This window comes from Grammomys surdaster, unplaced genomic scaffold (genome assembly GCF_004785775.1).
Source record: "Grammomys surdaster isolate TR1022 unplaced genomic scaffold, NIH_TR_1.0 137, whole genome shotgun sequence".
In the NCBI taxonomy this organism is placed as follows: domain Eukaryota; kingdom Metazoa; phylum Chordata; class Mammalia; order Rodentia; family Muridae; genus Grammomys; species Grammomys surdaster.
Window position 1 is genome coordinate 829,333 of NW_021604595.1, and position 20,637 is coordinate 849,969.

General features: G+C 47.4%; 1 protein-coding gene across 2 annotated transcripts in view; it reads right to left on the reverse strand.

The window, feature by feature from the left end:
* The window catches only part of Bicd2 (BICD cargo adaptor 2), a 49,546-nt gene that overhangs the window by 16,036 nt on the left and 12,873 nt on the right, over positions 1 to 20,637 (reverse strand). For both annotated transcript variants that reach the window (XM_028763252.1, XM_028763251.1), the window contains exons 2-3: positions 5,828 to 6,040; positions 262 to 414 (exon numbers count right to left, since the gene is read on the reverse strand). In XM_028763252.1, the coding sequence (XP_028619085.1) occupies positions 262 to 414; positions 5,828 to 6,040 (366 nt within the window). The remainder of the gene's footprint in view (positions 1 to 261; positions 415 to 5,827; positions 6,041 to 20,637) is intronic.

The following is a 20,637-nucleotide window of genomic DNA, read 5'->3' on the forward strand; positions in this document are numbered from 1 at the left end:
GCTACTTATCTCTACTAAGCAGAAACAGACTCCCCAGGAAGAGTCATGTTACACTTGGCCTGAGAACTTGTCATACTAAAGTCACAGGCCTTGTTTCATGCTCTTGCAGTGCTAGGTGCTGTGAACTTTATCCTTTGTCTCCACTGTGGAGGTCCTACTGGTCCTGGCCTCAGGTATGTGGACCGACGCAGAGAAGGGGAAGGAAGATGGGTGGACCAACGGACTTAGATGCCCAGAGGTGACCCTACTCTGGAGACTTGCCTGGTTCTGCCGGAGCACAGACACTTGTTTCTGCAGGCTGATGTTCTCTTCCTCCAACTCCGAGTAGTCCTGAAGTAGACGGGCCTCCCGGAACTTGTATTCCTTGATGTCATCCCGCAGGCGACCACGTTGGATCTCCACATTCTGGTTGATCTGCAGGGGCAGAGAAAAAAAGCTGTGTGGATTACTTCTATAGCTGGCCCTATCACTGTGCTTCTAAATATCATAGGGGCTCAGCACAGCAAGGTATGCTGTAAGCCCTTTGGGGAACAATGTGGCTGCCTGGAGCAAAGCCCAGGGCAGTGGGGTTTGTGCAAAGCAGCAGACAGTCCAGGGTCAGATCTCTTCTACTTCTCTTAGGTGTGGACTTCAGGCAAGTGAACCAACCTGCTCTAACCCTGCTGAGCTCGCAGGCTCCAGGTGTTCACCTAACTGCAGCAGTAAGGGTGGACAGGGAGGCGGGTTATGGTGTACAGCTGAACACCAGGGTTTAGCTAATCTAGGTAGGAGCCATCTATGAGGGGAGCAGTCTTCAGGCCATAAACATCGGGCAGAAACATTTTCTGCACACAGTCAGCAATCACATTTGGACTAGAGGAAGATGGTGCCATCCCTTTAAGCCTCACTGGGAGGCGGCTTTGCCATAATCCTGGACCTAAGCAAGGCACTGGTGTCTCTAACATGGCCATGCCCACGTCACACAATACACTTCACTCAGGACTTCACTTATGTCCCAACTCTAACTCCTTTGCTTCACCATCTGAGTGGTAAACTAGTAAGTGGGGCAACACTGGGGTTCGTTTGCATGTCTCCACCAGAGAATAAAGCACACCCACACAGAACCTTGCGCATCAGTGTTCCCAGTGTTCCAGGTGGATAAACAAAGCACTGTCTGTCTATGCAATGCAGGGTTATTCAGCCACATTATGGAATGACGTCTTGACACTTGCTACAACACGAATGACCGTAGAGAAATTCTGCTAAGTCAAAGAAGCCAGCAAAGAGGCTGTGCACCATATGATTCCACTTATAAGAAAGATCCAAAACAGGAAAATAGACTAGTGGGGCCAAAGAGGGGTTTGAGAGTACTGGAGTGATGAAATACTCTAAAATTAACTGAAAGGCAGGGAGAGTGCATCAGTGGCAGAGGGCTTGCTGGGCACTGAGCACAGGGCCCTGGGTTCGATCCTCAGCACCACAAAAAAAAAAACAGCTGTAGCATGGTACACACACCTCTGACCATGCAAATGCTGAGGGGACATCCTAGGGACAACAGAGCAGTGGGGCTGCTCAGGTTCTGGAGCAGGTGTGCTGTTGGTCTGAGGAGGCCATCCGAGCATTGGGAACAGGGATAAGAAGCAACCCGGGAGCACATTTTTAAGTGAGTTGTATGGGATGTGTACCATCTCAATAAAGCTACTGAAGGCTGGTTTGTCTCCAAGTCATGTGTGAGGAGTTGGGAAGACTGTCACAGAGAGAGGCTAGTGCAGGGTCAAAAGGAGCCCAACAAAAGCCAGCCTGTGGGACCTCTCTGCACTGCCTGCATTGAATACAGGACCCAGGAGCCACTGTCCTGCATATTCAGAGCCACATCATCCTGCATTGTCACTGCTATCCTATACGTTGTAGGATGTTCAGCAAATTCCTGACCTCTGCTCACGGGCTGCAAACCTCTTTCATACTGTGACAAACGACAACGTTTTCCACACACCACCAATGGTCTCTAAAGAGCCCCCATATCCTCCTTGCTCCGTGCCTGCTTCTAATCCCTGTTCCCAATGCTCGGACGGCCTCCCCAGAACAACAACACACCTGCTCCAGGTCCCTGAAGCAGCAGCCCAGGCCCACAGCTCTGTCCTCACTAGCACTGTCCCTCAGCATCTACAGGAAGTGCTCCTGATCACATCTGTGTGTTCATCTGAAGGACACATGCATGCCTCATAAGATGCCGTGCAGGGGAAACACAAAACAGTGATGTTGGATCAGTGAAACAAAATAATACCATACAAATGGAGAAGAGGAAAAGGGGGAGGAAGAAGAGGAAGAGGAAGAAGAGAAAGAGGAGGAGGAGGGGGAAGAGGAAGAGGAGGAGGGGGAAGAGGAGGAGGGGGGGAAGAGGAGGAGGAGGGGCAAGAGGAGGGAAGGAAGAGGAAGAGAAGGAAGGGGGAAGATGAAGAGGAGGGGAGGGGAGGAAGAGAGGAAGAGAAAGAAGAGTGGAGGCAGCAGCACTGCAGCCACAGCCATAGCCGCAGCAGCAGCCGCACTGCCGTGTGGTGGTACAGCACATCTTCAGTTCCAGCACTTGGAAGGCAGAGGCATGGCAGGCACTACAATAAATGCTTAATACTCAAAACTAAGACTTAATTCATAATCCATGAAGATAGGCACAGCCTTCTCATTAAATGACTATGGAACTAACACCAGAAGAAACGGAAGAGAGGCCAAAGGGTGACAGAGCCATCCATCACAAGGGAGAAGAAGGTGAGGAAGGCACATGCTGAGATGGAGGGAAACAGCCCCAAGCACAGCTACAATGGTGGCAAGACCACAGACAGACTCCTCCTGAGGGCCTGGGGTGCTCTACAGATGGAAGCACACCCAGGCTTTCTACACCACACGTGGATGGAGCTCCAAGACGGGTATGGGACGAACTGCTAAATGCTCTCTCTGCCAGAAATGATCCCAATTCCTGCCCTCTCTCAGCCAGTGAGTTCATGTGGCCACAGCCCTCAGGGCAAGGTCCGAGCCCACCATTACTCCAGGGCTTATGTGGTAGCAATTAGAGACCTAGAAGGCAGTGGTAAGACACATGATGGTAGTTTCCACATGGCTAGGGCAGAGTGCAGCCTATGTGACTGAAGATGGAGCCAGAAGGCCAGAATAGGAGCTTAGGAGCATCAGAGCCACACAGGAGTGTTACACCCTACAGCAGTGCCCGCATGTGTGAGTCCTCAGTGCCTCTGTAAACCTGACCCTCACAAGGATCTCTAGGAGTTCTATTCTTCTGCCACTGCTACACCCAGGATCTAGCCAAAAAGAGTTTCCCTTTGGTGGAGTGCACAGGCCTGCATGGACCTGTGGATGGGTGTCCTTGTGGAAAGATAAGCAAAGAGAAATGTGCACACATACATAAGTCATGTGCTGCCAAGGTAATATCACGTGACAGGTTAACTGCACCTTCTCTGCTGACAGCACAGGACTCAAACATACACTTTCTTTCTATGGAGACTGCTTCCAACCAGCCACCAGGCTTAGCAGAGAGGTTCATCTGGCCTGCTGCCTGCCACCTCCGCCCATCACATGCCCAGTTCCTGAGAGCTCCAGCAGGCTCCAACTAGCCACAGGGGTTTAGTTTTCCCTCAGAAAAGCATCTCCTCCCAGGGTGAGTGTCTGATGTCAGCCCAGAGTACAGGGTATAGGCTCTGCGCTGTGCAGATGACCAGCCCAGATGCAAGCAGTGGGCATATGGACTCAGAGCCAGGACCTGAGGTCCTAGCCACCTGCTCTCCTCCACCTGACCCCTGACCTCAAGCTGCTCACCAGCATGAAGGGTGTGACAACTGCCTGCCTTATAAAGCCACTGTGTCAGGGGACTGCCGGTCCTTTTTTTCTGGTCTCTTGAGCTTCCAACTCTTCCCACACAGGATGCTTGACCACTCATCACCTAGGGGAGCACTCTTGTCCTCTACTGGGACTAATGGGCCTCCAGTCATCTATCTGAGAGACAGTGTCATGTCTCAACAAGCCATTCCTTGAATGTCCATCTACTTATCAGGAATAATGACAAAAACTGACTGAGGTGTCTACTATTGGCCCTTCACACAGCACAGAGATCACAACCAGAACCCTAAAATTGTTCTGCCACATTAAGCCTCAGTTTCTTCATGTGACAGAACACTGAGAGAGTCATTAGGATGACAGGGTCTAAGACATTAGAACTATCTGACACAGGTAAGGTTACCTGGTGTTGTAAAGTTAACACTGGCTTTAGACCTCAGTCCAGCAAAGCACAGGCCATGAGGGTGTGCTGTAGTCAAGCCTCTGCATGGTAGGCCCAAAGACTCTGACCCAGAGGCCATCAACAGCAGGGAGTAGTCGCTTCCCCTGGCGTGGGGTTGTTGAGGTCTTGAGCTCAGTCTGAAACGGGGCAGGGAAGGCAGCTGCCACTCCTGGAGCCCAGTGCATGGCCTCATTTCCTCCCACAGTGTGGCTCTGAGGAGGGCAGAGAAGGGGCTGTCACTGAGGAAGAGAAGCAGCCGCAGTGACAATCCATCTGTCTACCCCTCCTTCCTGAACGGCCAGTGCAGGACTATCTCCCACATGCAGCCCCTAGGCAACCTAGAAGGCTGGACAGCCATTCAGGGCCGGACATGAGGTCAGCGGATTGAAGACAGGCGGTCTGGGGTGGGAGAGATTCCTGCTGTTCCTGTTTGTGCTTTAGAAGGAAATCCTGAGCCTCCCTACACACCCCTTAGCCGCCTTCGCTTTCAACTGTCCCCTTCTTTGTCCCCAGGTCTGTGGAGACCCCTGCCGCCCAGCCACAGGCAATCCTTTAGCCTTCACCGTCTGCACACCCATCTAGGGTAGAGGTTCTGTTTTCACACGATTCTTAGGTCTGGTTTGTCCTCTGCTGTTGTCTCCTGGCATAGCATGACTGTCCCCCCACTGTCTGACACTGGCCCTCAGTTAGATTTGGTCTTGTGGGCCTGTGGAGATTCCTTATAACCTTTTCTACAACCTTTTTCCTAACAGCCTCTCCCATTTTCCCTCCCTGTGACTTCCTGTTTGGGACGCAGTTGCCTCCAGGGCCCTGACTGACTACAGCACACCCTCATGGCCTGTGCTCTGCTGACTTCCCTGTGAGAACATATGTGGCAGAGGGTAGGCTTCCACAACTAGAAAGGGCGCAGAGAGCTTGGAAGATGTGCAGTGAAGGAACACAGGGTCTTCTACAAAAAGTTTCAAAGACTGAAAACAAGGCTTTGTCTAGGCCTCTAGAGCAGGTGAGGGCTAAAGCCAGTGTTATTCCATGCCTGAAGGATCCTGAGGCTAGCCCTAAGACTATGGACAGGTAGACCTCACCAGGAATCTAGTTCACATAAAAACTTTTAGTGATGGTTCCTCAACCTCCTTCCTCAGAGTTCCACAGATTCTTCTCTGTGGCTCTTGGCTGATCACTGTGTCTGTGGCTACCAAATCACAAGTTGGGTCATTCATCATTCAGGCTGCATTACTCTAACTCGATATCCCTCCCTGCACATGGTGTGGCTTACCCTTCATGCATACCCAAGCCCTGCGAGACAAAAACCAAACAGACAAAAAACCCAAAACCATTCTTCAAGCAAACAGTCAACCAATGACAAAGCATCCTGTGGATACTAGGCCTGACCACACGAAGGACTAACTACCATGCTGTTCCAGGGCCTGCTCGGAGGACTCATGACACCACTCAGGTGGGCACAGTTCAGGCACAGAACTGTTTGTGTGTTCACCTGAGAGATCACAGGAGCAAGACACAGTCTCAATGAGCCCACTGTCAGTGACAGATGTCCACCCACCCACTAACCTCCTTTAGCTCCTGGGCCACAGATGTGAGGCGCTCATTCTCAGACTGAGTGTTGGTAAGGACGTTGCGCAGCTGTTTCAGCTCTGTCTGCAGCTCCAGCACCTTCCGCACATAGTACTGCTCCTTGGAGGCTGACTCCTGGATCAGGCTCTCCTCCCGGCTCTCACCATCAGCAGCCACCTTCTTGTGGTTTGTGTGTGCCTGGCCAAATGCCTGCACGGAGAGAGAAAGACATTTGTGAGATAGGTGTCCTGGGGCTGCAAAGCACTGGGGACAAAAGATCGCAAGGAACACAAAGGCCCTGGTTCCATGGGAAGCAGCTCTTTGTTGTGCATGTGTTAGAGCACATACTGCGATGCACACAACAGACTCATTTCTTTACAGTGAACCCATACTAGTCTTAGGAGCACTATGTGGTGTGATAGGAAAGAACATGAAAGACATAAGGCCGCAAACATACATGGAACTCTCTGTGAAGAACTAAGTTTGAGGCCTGATGGTGTGTACCAGCTGGAAAGTAACCAGGACCAGGAAATAATTAGTCTATACTTTGAGCCTAGACAAGCTAATAGGGAACAACCCCAGAGCACACCCAAGGTACATTCCAGATTTTAAAATTAGGGCTTTGGGAGGTGTGCTACCAGGAGACGCAAGGGTGAGGAGCTGACCCATCCTGCTACCTGGTGTCAAATCATCATTTGTTCTGGGACAAACTGGGGCTAGGCAACCAGTGGCCCCAGCCCTAAGGACAGGGCACAGTAACAATTAGCTAAAGTGGCTACCTCAGGGTGTGTAGAGACGCATGGACCTGCGTGTTTCAGACACAGGTGAGGAGCAAGTGTGTCAGGCCCTGGGATGCAGGATGAAAACTATCCAGTAGAGCAATTAGCAAAAACTGCTGGCCTCACCCACCACAACAAGGCAGTCACATCGAGGTCAGCAGCTGTGCTGTATCCAGACTCTGGGCCTCGAGCAGCCTGGCCTCCATCATATGTCCTCTGACAGCTGTGCCAGCTGGGCCTTCCTTTCCTGACTCTGTAGGAGCCATGGCGCATGACAGAAAACAGTATTAAGAGAAGAGCTACTGAAGAACAAGAAATGATGGCTTTAACTAGTTTTAAAAGAAAAAGGGATTTTTTTTCCATTTATTACTTCACAAATCTAGGAATTCAGATCAAGAAATCAATGAGCAAAACATACAAAGCCACATTGTACACAGATGTCAACTAAGCTGAGAAGTTTCTAACACTAATACATGTAAATGCCGAAAGCAATTCCTTTTCATTCTGTCAGGGAACTGGCCGAAAGGAGCAGGGTCTGGTCTGAGGCAATATGCTGTGTCCCAAGAGACTGTGGGAAGGCCTCACAATGGGCCAGAGGACAACACAGTCCAGGAGCACCAGGGCTGCACTGAAGTATGTGTGGAGGGGTAACCTAGGGCTCACAGTGCAACACTCCTGCAGCAGACTATGGATATCCAAGCCACCCATGCGGTGGCCAGGGCCTGTCCATTTGTTTTCAGTCCCCAACACTGCATCCACTCTGCACAAATCAAAGCAGCTCAGCTTTGTGATTTCTGGTCTGTCTGCCTTTACCCTGATCCTATGGAAGGATCAAGCCACAAACTGCTACCTACACAGCACCTGGCCCATGCTGCCCGTCTACCACAAGACGTACAAAGGAAATCAAACCCCAAGCCGGGCTCTGGGATTGCACTGAAGAGGTCAGCACTGTGGCTCCTCGGGACTCACCCATCAACTTGGGAGTTGGGACAAGGACACCTCAGAAGTTTTCTCCAAAGTGTGATGGCTAAGCACTATGACACAATATTCAAGCCTGGACCTGCCAACCTGGGCCCAGACTTCCTCCACCCAAGCTACCAGCCTGGGGCACAGGAGCAGCCCTGGGCAGCTTTTCAAACATACTGTGATGGAGACATCTACCTCCAACTGAGACGATCCACAGTCCCAGGGACAGACTCTACTTCCTGTAGAGTGGGAAACTAAAACCTGGAAAGTACAGAACAGTACGATGGAACAGGACTGGTGAGGCAGCTCAGCATGTAAAAGCATCTGCCATCAAGCCTTACAGCCTAAGTCTATACTCAAGCCCTATGTGGCAGGAAAGAACTGGCTCCTAAAAGCTGTTCTAGGACTTTCACATGTGCATTATAGCATATGCATGCCAGGCCCAGACAGCGCGCGCACACGCGCACACACACACACACACACAGTTTTAAATGTAATAAAATAACAGGCATTGGTCTGTGGTACTGGGGAAACTGACAGCCTTTGTGCTTTCAGAGGAGCTTTGGGGCATGGCACACAACAGGACTGAGGCAGATGGCAGGGCCTGTGGAAGAAGACTGCAGGCGGGGCAGTAGGGCAGCCAGAGCTAAGGACCAGACGAGCCTTCACTGAGGATGGTCAGAGTAGGGTTAAGGAAGCCATGGGAAAGTTCAGTAGAAGAGAGCAGGAACAAACCCTGACACCAACTCTGAAAACAAGCTTGTTCCCACCACCAAGAGGGACCCTGGATTCACAGGCTCAGAGAGAGCATGTCCAGGGCCTGGCAGAATCAGCTTGGATTACACGCTGCTTTAGCAGAGCAGAGCAAAGTGTAAAGACAGAGCATGAAAGGATTAATCCATTTCCAAGCCACTACACCCTACAACAAGGCTCAGAACACGTTCTGGAAAACAAACATCCAGCTGCCAACACGTAAGCTCCATGGTGAAGACCCACGGAAGAACTGCTCACCAGCAGACAGCACACAGCCTGAGCAGAAGGGCAGACAGGCTGAGATTCAGGGACCAGAACCAAATCCCTCAATCTGGAGCACAGAGCAAACAGAGGACACAAGAGATCCCAGTAGCACTTCTGTAGAGGAAAATTAGGGGCCAACTGTAGACACATTGCATCAGAAAGGATTAACCAACTCTGAAAGGCAGCCAAAATAAGGGCCCAAATGAAAAATAAATAAATAAATAAATAAATAAATAAATAAATAAATAAATAAAAGCAAAGCCTAATAAACCCAAGAGAGCAACCATGGAGTATGTACCAATTTCAAGGAGCCAATGGCAAAGTTCCAGTAGCTTTTCACAAAAATGACCAGTTCATTCTAAAGGACATATAGCAATTTAAAGTACCTAGAACAGACTAAATGACTTTGAAAGAACAGGACCACCCCCACCTGCTACCACAACCCAGAGGCACTTCACTGCTTAGAGACAGAACTGACCTGACAAAAGCTTTGTGGGAAAGATAACCTTTGAACCAACAGCATACATGCAAGTAGCTCATATAACACACAGCAACACACAGACACAGACACACACATAGACAGACAGACAGACAGACAGACAGACAGAGAGAGAACTTCAGAGCTGAGCATGGTAGTCAACAATGAATGCATGTAATCCCAGCTACTTAGGAGGCTGAGGCAGGATTTGAGAACAGCCAGGGCAATGGAGAAGATCTCATCTAGGCAGAAAAACAACCACAAGGGGCTGGGTGGTTACAACACTGGCCATGTAAGTAAGAATAAGGTCACAGTTTTAAATCCCCAAAGCTACATAATGACCAGATGTGACAGTGTATGCACCTGTAATCCCAGCTCTCCATTATTTTAAAATATAGGCCCTGAGAAATTGCTCTACAGGTAAAAAAGCATTTGCCATTCAAGTCTATTCCTCAGATCCCATATAAATAAGGGTGGGATGAGAGTCAATTCTACAAAGTTGTCCTCTAATATGCTGTAACATGTGTGCATGCATACACACAGATGATAAATTAAAAAAATATATAGTAATTCATATAATGAAGTACTACTCCCAATAAGAAAGAATTATTGATACATCAACATAGACAGACCTCAAAATCACCTTAGTGGAAAGTCCAATGGGAAAAAAAATAGGTTGTTCAATTCCCTTTAAATAAAACTCTAAAAATTCACACTAAGGTGGAGATGTGGCAGAGGTGTGTTGAGGGGACTCAGAGGGAACAGGGGAGACCAGAGACAAGCTCATTACCTTGATGTGGCTGATGGTCTCATGAACATATGCTTACATGAAAATTTACACTGCACATCCAATGCATGAAGTTCACTAAGTTGTCTAAGGAAATTGCATGGATGTTCCTGAGCAATATACCCCTCACCTGCGGAGTGTGAACCTACAAGACACAGCCTATCCCTGTGGCCACCATGTCCAGCTTACAGGCTATGAGGCTGGGGGTCACAGAGGTGGAGATACCTGTTGGGGCACACTTCTTCTGACCTTTCCAGACAACACTGCATCCAATCCTACACAACGTTTCAACTCCATCTTAAATCCTGCAGTACCTAGTATCATCTTCCCGTTCTATTGGTTGTAGGCTCCCTTCTATCCTCCCTTGAGTATATGCTCCCTAGAAAGGTGTTCCTGACCTGCAGATTGATGGGGGACAGCTGTGGTTGTGTTTGTAGATTTCCCTGGCTCATCCTGAAGGCCTCCCAGATGGTACTGCAGAAGATGGGAGCCTTTACCACCCTGGTATCAAGAACCAGCCCCTGAATGACAGACATAGCCTCTAACCTGCCACTTCCACAAACTTCCACAGCTGCCTCAAGGAAAGAAGAAGACAGACAAGCAGACTAGTTCTCCTCCAGTCTTAACCACAGGATGGCAGATGCTCTGTGTCTAAGGAGGAGAATGCTCTGGTGATGTCCTCAACACAGGCTCCTGACCCACCTCTTGCCTACTGCTCTGAAGTTGCCCAGGTTCAGCAAGACCCAACAGGGCCAGGAAAGCTGGAGCATGAGGTCATGGTCATTCAGGCGCCTACAAGAGGAACACTGCCCATGTTTGCTTCTGGCCAGCACATAGCCCCCTGGGATGCTGGCTTCAAGGTCAGCCACACCCATGTAGCTATGGTGCAATCCTCTGTGCCTACGAGGAACCAGGCCAACCATGACTTCAGCAGCTGGATCATCCTTAGCTAGGATGGGAGAAGAGAAGCTCTGGGTAGGAAGAAAAATCATAGCAGCCCTAAGGGGCAAGTTTCAAAACCAAGGATAATGTGAAGAGTGCCTTGGGTGAGGGAACAGCATGAGCAATGGGGGTGGGGGGTGGGGGGAGTTAGGGGACTAGGAGGACAAAAGACCTGGTCAGGAAGAGCATTGAAACTATATCCCTGGAAGGAGGTTGGGCCAGGTGAGGCAGCAAGGTACAGCCTTGTGTCTCTGACAAGGGCTCAATGCCTGCTATCCATGTTATCTACCAGATGACTGCAGCCATAAAACAGGAATGCCCTAAGCATTAGACCATTTCATGGTGCCATGGGGGTGGGAAGGCTGCACAAGCACCTACTTGGCACACAGAAACTGAGGCAAAACAGAGCTTAAGTGTTTTACCACAGGTGCTTGGTCTGGTTGCATTGTAGGATGGTATAACACTGAGGGAGGGCCGATGGGACAGGGCTTTGGGGTCATATCTAAAACATGTGTCTTTATCCCTCCACTCCTAAAAGCCGGACAGCATAGCAAGGGAGAGCAGACCCTGAGTCCATGTGGGAGCACACACCACCACCATCTCAGGAAGGACAACTAACATAATATGCCACTCTGAAATATGCTACAACAGTGCAAATTGGGGACCATGATGGGTACAGATTAGTGTCCCTCAGCTTCCTCACCTATAACCTGGGTTAATAATGCCTCCAGCCTGAGGTCATATCTGAGTTAAGAATACCTTTCAGCCTAAGCTTGCTGCTGAGAGGATTTAGAATCAAGAATTCCCTCATCAGATATGAAGCAGCCTCTCAGCCCCTTGAGCCCCATTCCATCAGTCCCCAATAACAAAAGCCTTCAAAGGCAAATTCAGGGTAACATTCTGTTTTCTTCTGCCTTTCCTGGTGGTCCAGATGGAAACATTATGTCTGACTCAAGACAGAGCAAAGAATTCATCCCAAGACCACTGTCAGCACAATGAGTGCTCCCCAGCTCCCAATCCCAATGATACAGATGAGGGCAGCACAGTGCAGGCCAGGAGTCCTCAGACCAGCCCACGACAGTTGCTCAGGTTCTAAATACAAAGGACAGAAGCCGAGAGCCAGTGTCTGAAGCAGCAGAGATATGGCCTGGCAGGCACTTCCTATGATTTTAAAAATAGGATCTCTGTGGCCCTAACTATGGGATGCCTCCAGAAGTTTCAAGACACTGAAGGCCATCTAATGGGCTGGTACCAATAAAATTTTATTGCAACATCAGGTTGTTTCCCAGAGAAAGGGTTTGCTGAAACCTAGGCTAGGAAGCAGTCCCATCCTCCTATGGCCAGGACACTTGCAAGGTTTCCCACTGTCACCTGGGTGTTCCAACAACCCTAACAACTCTCAAGCATTCCTTCTCATGATTTGTTATAGAAAATCTAAGCTTATCCAGGCAAGGATACATCCCCAATCCTGTCCTTGATACACAGTGGGAAACAGGCAGCTGGTCAGAACTTTGTATTCCTTGCTAAGACTGTTTGAAAACTGGGCTACAAGGCTAATTCCCAAGGCTGGGTGTGAGAATGTCCAGCCCTGTGTTGAGAGAACATGGGTACCAAGCCAAGGTTATCCACGACCAGCCTACTAATTAAAAGGATGAGAACTTAGAGGATCAGCCCAAATTAGTGCCTACCCCTCTCCAGATTTCCTCACAGTTGGCCAGGTTCTATGGAAACCACAAGGTTTCTGCTCTACAGTCACCCAAAAGGGCAGCCTGGCTCCCTGCCAATGCCTACTGAAAGTTTCCTCACCTACAAAGGAAAGCCCCAACCACTCACCACTATCCAGAGAGTAATGTGGACATCTCACTGTGAGAGCTACTCATCTGTACAAGCAGTATAGACTGGCCCTTCAAATCAGAGAACATATGGAGGGCCTGAGAAGAGGTGTAACTAGAAGTGAACTCAAGCCCTCTGCCCTGACACACACTGTCCACGGGGCCTGGGTCCCTGGAGAAGGCCTATGCTAACAAGCCAGGGAAGAGTCCTCCAGGCAGGGCTATCCCAAAGAATTCTTCCTAAACCAGTTTGATATATGACGCAGCAGGCACAATGCTTCACAACCCAGGGGAGTGGGCCTCCACAATCTAATGAGACAAGGCTTGTTCCAGGAAGCAGATTCCACAACAAAGCCATGATCCTCCAACCCTTTGTCTGGGCTAATCCAGCACCGCCTACCCACAGACTGTGGGTTCCACACTTGTCCCAAAAGGGCCACCACGCCTGCATCAGGCTAGGCTTGGAATCCCAGGAATCCCTAAGCTGTACCAGCTGCCCATCCTGGCACGCCTGCTGGGCAGGGCCCCTTTACCACCTGCTGAAATGGGGATGCTATTTGGTTCCTGGTGAGGGCTGCAAAAGCAAAGAAGGTTATGCTTCTCATCTGCCCCCACCCCCACCCAGAGAGAAAGGGACACAAGGACGAAGTCCCATCACTGTACCTGTCTTTCTATCTAGGCTTGTTAAAAATGCCTACAAGGCTGGCACATGCATCCTATCAACCTTTACTAATGGCATTTACCATGCTTGGCCTCTGATGGGTACCAACGGTGAAACCTTGTACAGTAAAGGGATCCCCAGGACACAGCTAGCCAAAGACACTGACAGACTGAAGGATTTACTACCCTTTCACATATACATGCCAGTGGGCTACTACAAAAAGGAATCCAATGTCTTAATAGCCTAGACAAGAGCTGAGGTGGACAGGGAAACACACACACACACACACACACACACACACACACACGAGCCTGGGAGGTACCATTAGGATAGGCCTGTGAGCCCTGTTCCATCCTGTGCAGCTCTATGTGGCTGCTCAGAGTCATGCATTACCAGGATTCCACAGGACATCAAATGGCATCAAATCTATTAAATTCAAGATGGTGCTCTAGATATTAAGCTGACAGAAATGCAAGCTCAACACGATTCATTTAGAGCTGAAGAACTTATAGCATTAAGAGATTAAATCTATTATCAAAGCTTGACTAAACCTATGCTGACTGGAAGAGGCTAGTATACACCATGTAAAATTGTCAAGTAGGTAGAGGGACCATCAGCGACCTCTCCAGAAGGATGGACACAATCTGCTTCCCAAACAGCCATTTGTAAAGAAAACTATCAGAAAGAACTACAAATGGTGTAAGAGTGATCTGAAATAGAAAGACACTGCTTCAGAGAAACCCTGTCTCGAAAAAACAAAACAAAACAAAAGAAGAAAGAAAGAAAGAAAGAAAGAAAGAAAGAAAGAAAGAAAGAAAGAAAGACACTGCTAGCATGTTTGTGTGTAGCAGAGAACACAATATATTTTTCTTGTTTTTTTATAAATCTAAAACGTCTGAAAAATAAATGCAATAGAAAACTAAGTATGCCAACATGTACCAAACACACAAAAATTGAAAAATAATCTCTTAATTAGTCTGTATTAGGAAAGGCATACAGAACCAAACAACAGGAAACAGTAAATAAAAAATAGAGACATCTTATCAACACTCAGAATGGCTGGCTGTCCAGCAGGACTGTGCAGGGGAAGGGCTGCCACTAAAAATAAACACTAATGATAAAAAGAGCTGCTCCCTGACTCTGAACAAAGTAGCAAGCCAAAGCCTCACCCAGCAGAGACTGACACAGAAAAGAAAACACAAAGCAGCCATGTTAATGTAGTGTCTTTTCACCCAATAATGACTACTGTGCAGTTAATCTGACAAATGTGCACCCCAAACTCATTGATTGCTCAGTGACAACTGCAGCCATGTGAGAGTTGAGTTCATACATGGCTCCACCTCCCTTCCTTAGGTAAGCCACACAGTAGGACTAGGGCCCAGGAGTCAGACTCCCTGGGTGCACTCAAATGGGGCACTGACAGGATAGCAGCAAATCTTCCCTTCCAAATAGCAGGTGCTCAGAAACCAATCCCATGCTGATCACAGAAGTCACAACTCAGCAAACCCAATACACAAAGTCTGCTTTATGAATTATTCAGTCCCAGAAGAACATGCTCTGAACTTAAATGTGGGATAAGCAAAGTGAGAATTCAGTGTGTGCGAGGGACAAGACAGGCCAAGAAGCCAGACGTCAGAAGGAGGATTATTAACTGCCACACTAATTACTTAAAGGGATTGAAAAAGGGATTCCCCCAAATGAATTAAAAGATAAATAAATAAAAAGAAATCTTCAAAGTAGATAATTCAGTTAGGAACACGTAATCTTAAAAATTACACTTATAACCTTTACATCAAAGCACATAATCCACAGATGCCAGTTTCAGTAAAGATGACTTTTTTTTTTTCTCCTGAGACAGGGTTTCTCTGTGTAGCCCTGGCTGTCCTGGAACTCATTCTGTAGACCAGGCTGGCCTCGAACTCAGAAATCCGCCTGCCTCTGCCTCCCAAGTGCTAGGATTAAAGGTGTGTGCCACCACTGCTTATTCAGTAAAAATTATAAACATGGTAACAAGAAAGGCTAAATATTAGTAAAGGAAGACTATCTCTCAGTATCATGCAAAGTTCTTTCCATATGGGCCCCATAGGTGGAGAGCCTTGGCTCCTTTTCCATATGGGCACCATAGGTGGAGAGCATTGGGTCCTTTGATGGTTTAAGACTGTGAAGAAATTTTTATCTACAAAATTCTGCAAACACAAATTTTTCCTGTCAATTAATTTTTTTTATTTGTTTTGTTTTCTTGAGTTAGGGTCTCCTGTATCCCAGACTGGCCTTGAACTTACTACGCAGCCAAGCAGAACTCTGAACTTCCTGATCCACGTGTTTTCATCTCCTGGCTGCTGGGTGTTGCACACTAATCTTGATTGATGTGGTATTGTGGATGGCACTAGGGTTTTGTGCACTAGAGAAGCATTCCACCAACTGAGCTACATCCTCAGAAGCCACATACACCACACATTGTAAAGATATAGCCCATCTATGAACAACCACCTTTTGGATTCAGTGAGACTGAACTCAGTGATTTTGCGGGGGGTACATTTACAGTTGTATGACAACTAGCATTAACCTTACGCTAACACCCCTCTTCAGAAAGAAACCCTGTTCCTATTAGCTATAACTCTCCAGCTCTACTTTCCCAGAGTCAGACAATCAAAAAAAATCTATTTTCTATTCCTATAAATTTGTACGACATTTCTGGTTTATGCATCTTATAAGCTTTAATCAGTCTTCTATTTTTTAAAAATTTTTAAAGATTTATTTATTTTATGTATGTGAGTACACTGCAGCTATCTTCAGACACACCAGAAGAGGGCATCAGATCCCATTACAGATGGTTGTGAGCCATCATGTGGTTGCTGGGAATTGAACTCGGATCTCTGGAAGAGCAGCCAGTGCTCTTAACCACTGAGCCATCTCTCCAGCCCCAGCCCTCTATTTTTATGGCTATATTCTATGGCACAGAGCACAAGTCTATCCACTGATCATGTGATGAGCATATGTACTGTTGCTCCTTTGAGGATATTAAGAATAACAGCACTAGCTGGGCAGTGGTGGTGCCCAGCTTCAGGTGGATCTCTGAATTTGAGGCTAGCCCGGTCTACAAACCAAGTTCCAGGACAGACAGGGCTACAAAGAGAGACCCTATCTTAAAAAACAAAGAAAGAAAAAAACAACAGTATTGTGATCTTCCATTTAAATACTGTGATCCTCCATTTAAAATTCTTCGAAGAATTTCTGTTTTGTTTGAGGTCCTTGCTTTTTACTATTTTGAGATGGGGCCTCTCTATACAGCTTGGGCTGACCTGAAATCGCTATACAGCCCAGGCTGGCCTTGAATTTGTGACTCTGCCGTCCGTCTCTAAGTGCTGGAATCACAGGCATGCGCCACCATCCCAGGCCTTTGCCTATAAATTTTTGTGTGGATGTATTCTTTTAAGTCTCTTGGCTATCTGTTATGATTTGTGATCTGCCCCCACAGAATCATGTGTTTCAGTGAGATGTCCCTAGCTATGTGATGCTGACCACACATGCCTTCATACTCTCTCATTGGCCACACTCACTGTGATGAATGTAGAGCCAAACAATTGCAATCTGGGTACTTTCTGTAACTCGTACAAGGCATTGAAAGCTCAGTTTAACTAATACAGGGGCCAGAACGAAGAGATGCCTTGGGGTTACACACTTGTTGCTCTTGAGGAGGACTGGGTTCAGTTCCCAGCACCCACACAACAACTAAAACCATCTGTAATTGTAGTTTCAGAGGATCTGGTTCTCTTTTCTGGCCTCAGCAGGCACTGCATACATGTGTACATACCTACACATATATACAAAAAATAAAATTAAATTCTTTAAAAGTCCTTTTAAACTACCATGATAAAGCTTTAAGATAAACAGAAAGTCAACTATGTTTCAATAAAGATAACCTGGACCAGTGAGATGGTTCAGTGAGTAAGGGCACCAGCCACCAAACCTAATGACCTGAGTTTGATCAGGATAGAAGAGCACACCCCCACGAACTCCCAGCTTGTCCTCCAGCCTCCACACATATGCACATACATGTGTGTGTTCCTGTGAGTACCCACACATATATACATAAATGTAAAAAGAATTTTATAAACAAAAAAGAATAACCCAACAACAGGGATAAAGTATCTGAAGTGTTACTGGAACACACACCTGGCACACTAGAGCATAAAGCTGTTGCCATTCCAACTCCTGGGTGTAAAAACAAAAGGAGCCAACACATACACGCATCTGACTGTCTGTTCACTATGGAATTATACTTTAAAGGTTAATAAAATGCCAAGCCAAACGTACCTCAAGTCTGAATCCACTCCATGGAATTCAGTTACCAGCAATTACTGAAACAATGGCATCACAGACAAGATGAAAGATCACATTTGGATAAATGTACTTGCAACAAAAATCTGACATAAGAACATAGACCTAGCTCGGCATAGTGGTGCAGGGCTTTAATTCCAGCACTTAGGAAGATGGGATCTCTTCGGACAGGTAGATCTCTTGAGAGCCTGGGGCCAATCTGGTGGATGTAACAAGTTCCAGGCCACCCAGAGCTAACAGTGAGACTATCCTAGTGATTCCAGCACAGAATCAGGGATAGTGGTGGACACCTATAATCCTAGCACCTGGGAGGCAGGGCAGAAGGGTTTCTAGTTCAAGGCCATCCAATGAAAGACCCTCATCTCAAAAAGAACAAACTGGACAGGTAATGGTACCAAAAAAAAAAAAAATGGGCTGCAGGTTTACAGTACATAATGTATAAACACCATAGACAGATGTACAGACAGCTCAAAGTATCAGCAGAAAGAATCTCAGGAAGAACTCCAAGTAGAACTGGATGGGGGTATGGAGTTAAAAGATAGAGCTCCTGACTATTCTATCTGGTAACAACCTGTACCCAAGACAGGAAGGCCTGAGGCCTGTGGGAATGTCCCAGGCAGTACTGGACACAAGTGGACACAACTGCACAGTGGGAGGCAGGGCTCTCTAGACACACCAGGAGCAGACTCTAAGCCTTCTTTATTGGGTTTGCTATGTTGGAGGTGTTCCCTCCCAACCTCCAGTCACATCAACGCCACCAACCTTGGACTGCTATATATGAAAACAACTCAGGCTATAAGCACAGGCTTGTTCCAGCTCTGCTGAAGGCCCAGGAGACAATGACAATAGCTGTTAAAAGGTAAGCAAGAATGGTCCTAAAGAAGAAAATCGATGATTTCCAGGGACACTGCACTTCAGTTTGCCCTCACAGAAGCTTGCTGGCTTCTCACAGGATATTTCGTCCTTCTGGAACTAAGAAAACAACTCTGAGAACACATGTCTCCAAACAAGTTTCCCCAAGAGGGTCTGACAGAAAGAGCAAAAAGTCTGAGACTTATGAGCCAGAAGTCACAGAGCCTGACCAACTCCTGCTTGTTTCACAGAATCATCTGGGGAATAGGAAACATCTATTCCCAGAGCAGGCACACCTGCTCTGTGGTGTGGTGTGGCCTGGATCCTGGGAAGCTTGGATTTAGCAGTGGGCAAACCTACTTCAAATGAAGCAAAACAAGTTCCAAGTTTCACCCTACTTTCCACAGAAAATCATCTCCCTCTTGACATCTAGCAACAAAGCAGGAAATGAAGGTACTTTCTCACTTCCTGGAAGCCTGTAATGCACATGTGGAGGGGAAAGGAGCTATGGTATCCCCTAAGGAAGATGGGCACATGCAAACATCACCAAGAAGCCTGGTCCACACGGGCTGCTGTTCACTCCCAACTTGTAGCACCAAGCTCACAGCTGCCTGTAACTCCAGCTCTAGAGGATTCAACACCCTCTTTTGAACTCCATGGGCACCTATGGTCACATGCACACAGCCAAGCACAACACATGTGCACACACACGCGCACGCGCACACACACACATACACACAAACACCCAAGCACTTGCACATTTCTTCTTCTTCTTTTTTTTTTTTTTTGAGATAGGGTTTCTCTGTGTAGCCCTGGCAGTCCTGGAATTTGCTCTGTAAACCACCTGCCCTCGAAATCATAGAGATGTGCCTGCCTCTGCCTCCTGAGTGCTGGGATTAAAGGCATGTGCCACCATTACCCAGCTAGATACACATAATTTTAAAATAAAATATTTTTAAAATTTTTATTTATTTGATGTGTATGGGTGCTTTGTCTGCATGTATGCCTATGTATCATATGTGTACCTGGTGACTTCAGAGGCCAGAAAAGGGCACCAGTTCCCCTTGGACTGATGTTATAAACTGTTAGGAGCTTCCATATAAGTGAATTAAAACTGGAAACACAGTCACTGCTCCAAACCACTATCTCTTCAGTACCAATAAAATAAATCTTCATAAACAATGAAATTATAGCAGCCCACTATAGAACAGATACCTTTGGGGTCAAAGGCTGCCCTAAAAATACAGACTGGTGTAAAACAGAACTCAGGGGCTGGAGAGATGGCTCAGAGGTTGAGAGCACTGACTGCTCTTACAGAGGTCTTGAGTTCAACCCCCAGCAACACCATACCTCTTCTGGGCTGTAGGCATACATGCAGGCAGAATGCTGTATATATAATAAAATAAATCTTTTAAAAAAAAATAAAAACAAGTCACCAGTGGTGGTGCATGCATTTAATTCCAGCACTTGTGAGGCAGAGGCAGGCAGATTTCTGAGTTCAAGGCCAGCCTGGTCTACAGAGTGAGTTCCAGGACAGTCAGGGCTACACAAAGAAACAAACAAACAAACAAAATCAGAACTCAGTTCTCCGTCGCAGTGATTCACACAAATCCCAACAGTGAGCAGCAAGGTCTCCTAGCAGCTTCTGTTCTAAGAAAGGCCCACTAAGCTCCCATATGAAGAAAGAACTTTCTGGATGGCTGGAAAGAACCCTGTGTCTTCCCTCCTGTATTTCAATCAGGCCAGACATTAGAACATGGGTGTCAACAGAGGTCCAAAGGGGACATGATATAACTTCTCCTGGCAAGAGCAATGGCCACTGTCTTGGCCCGGTATGGAAAGTCAGGCAGTTCTGTAAAGAATTACTTAGCCTCAGACCCTCAGCCAGCAAAGTGGACCTGCATGCTAGTACTCCCTTCCAAAGCCCCTGCATCCAGGGCCCTATCCTCTATCACCCTCATGGGAACCTGTATGTGAGGTGCTTCTGAGCATCAGTCAGGACACAGGATTAGTCCTACAGTCAGCAGGGAGGTCTAGACCTGCTTATGCAGTGATGGAAAGTCCAGCAGCAATCCCAGAACAACAGAGTGTCCTCTAAGCCAACATCACCCTCAACCACTGCAGGAAGCAAGGCAGGAGCATCCCAACCATA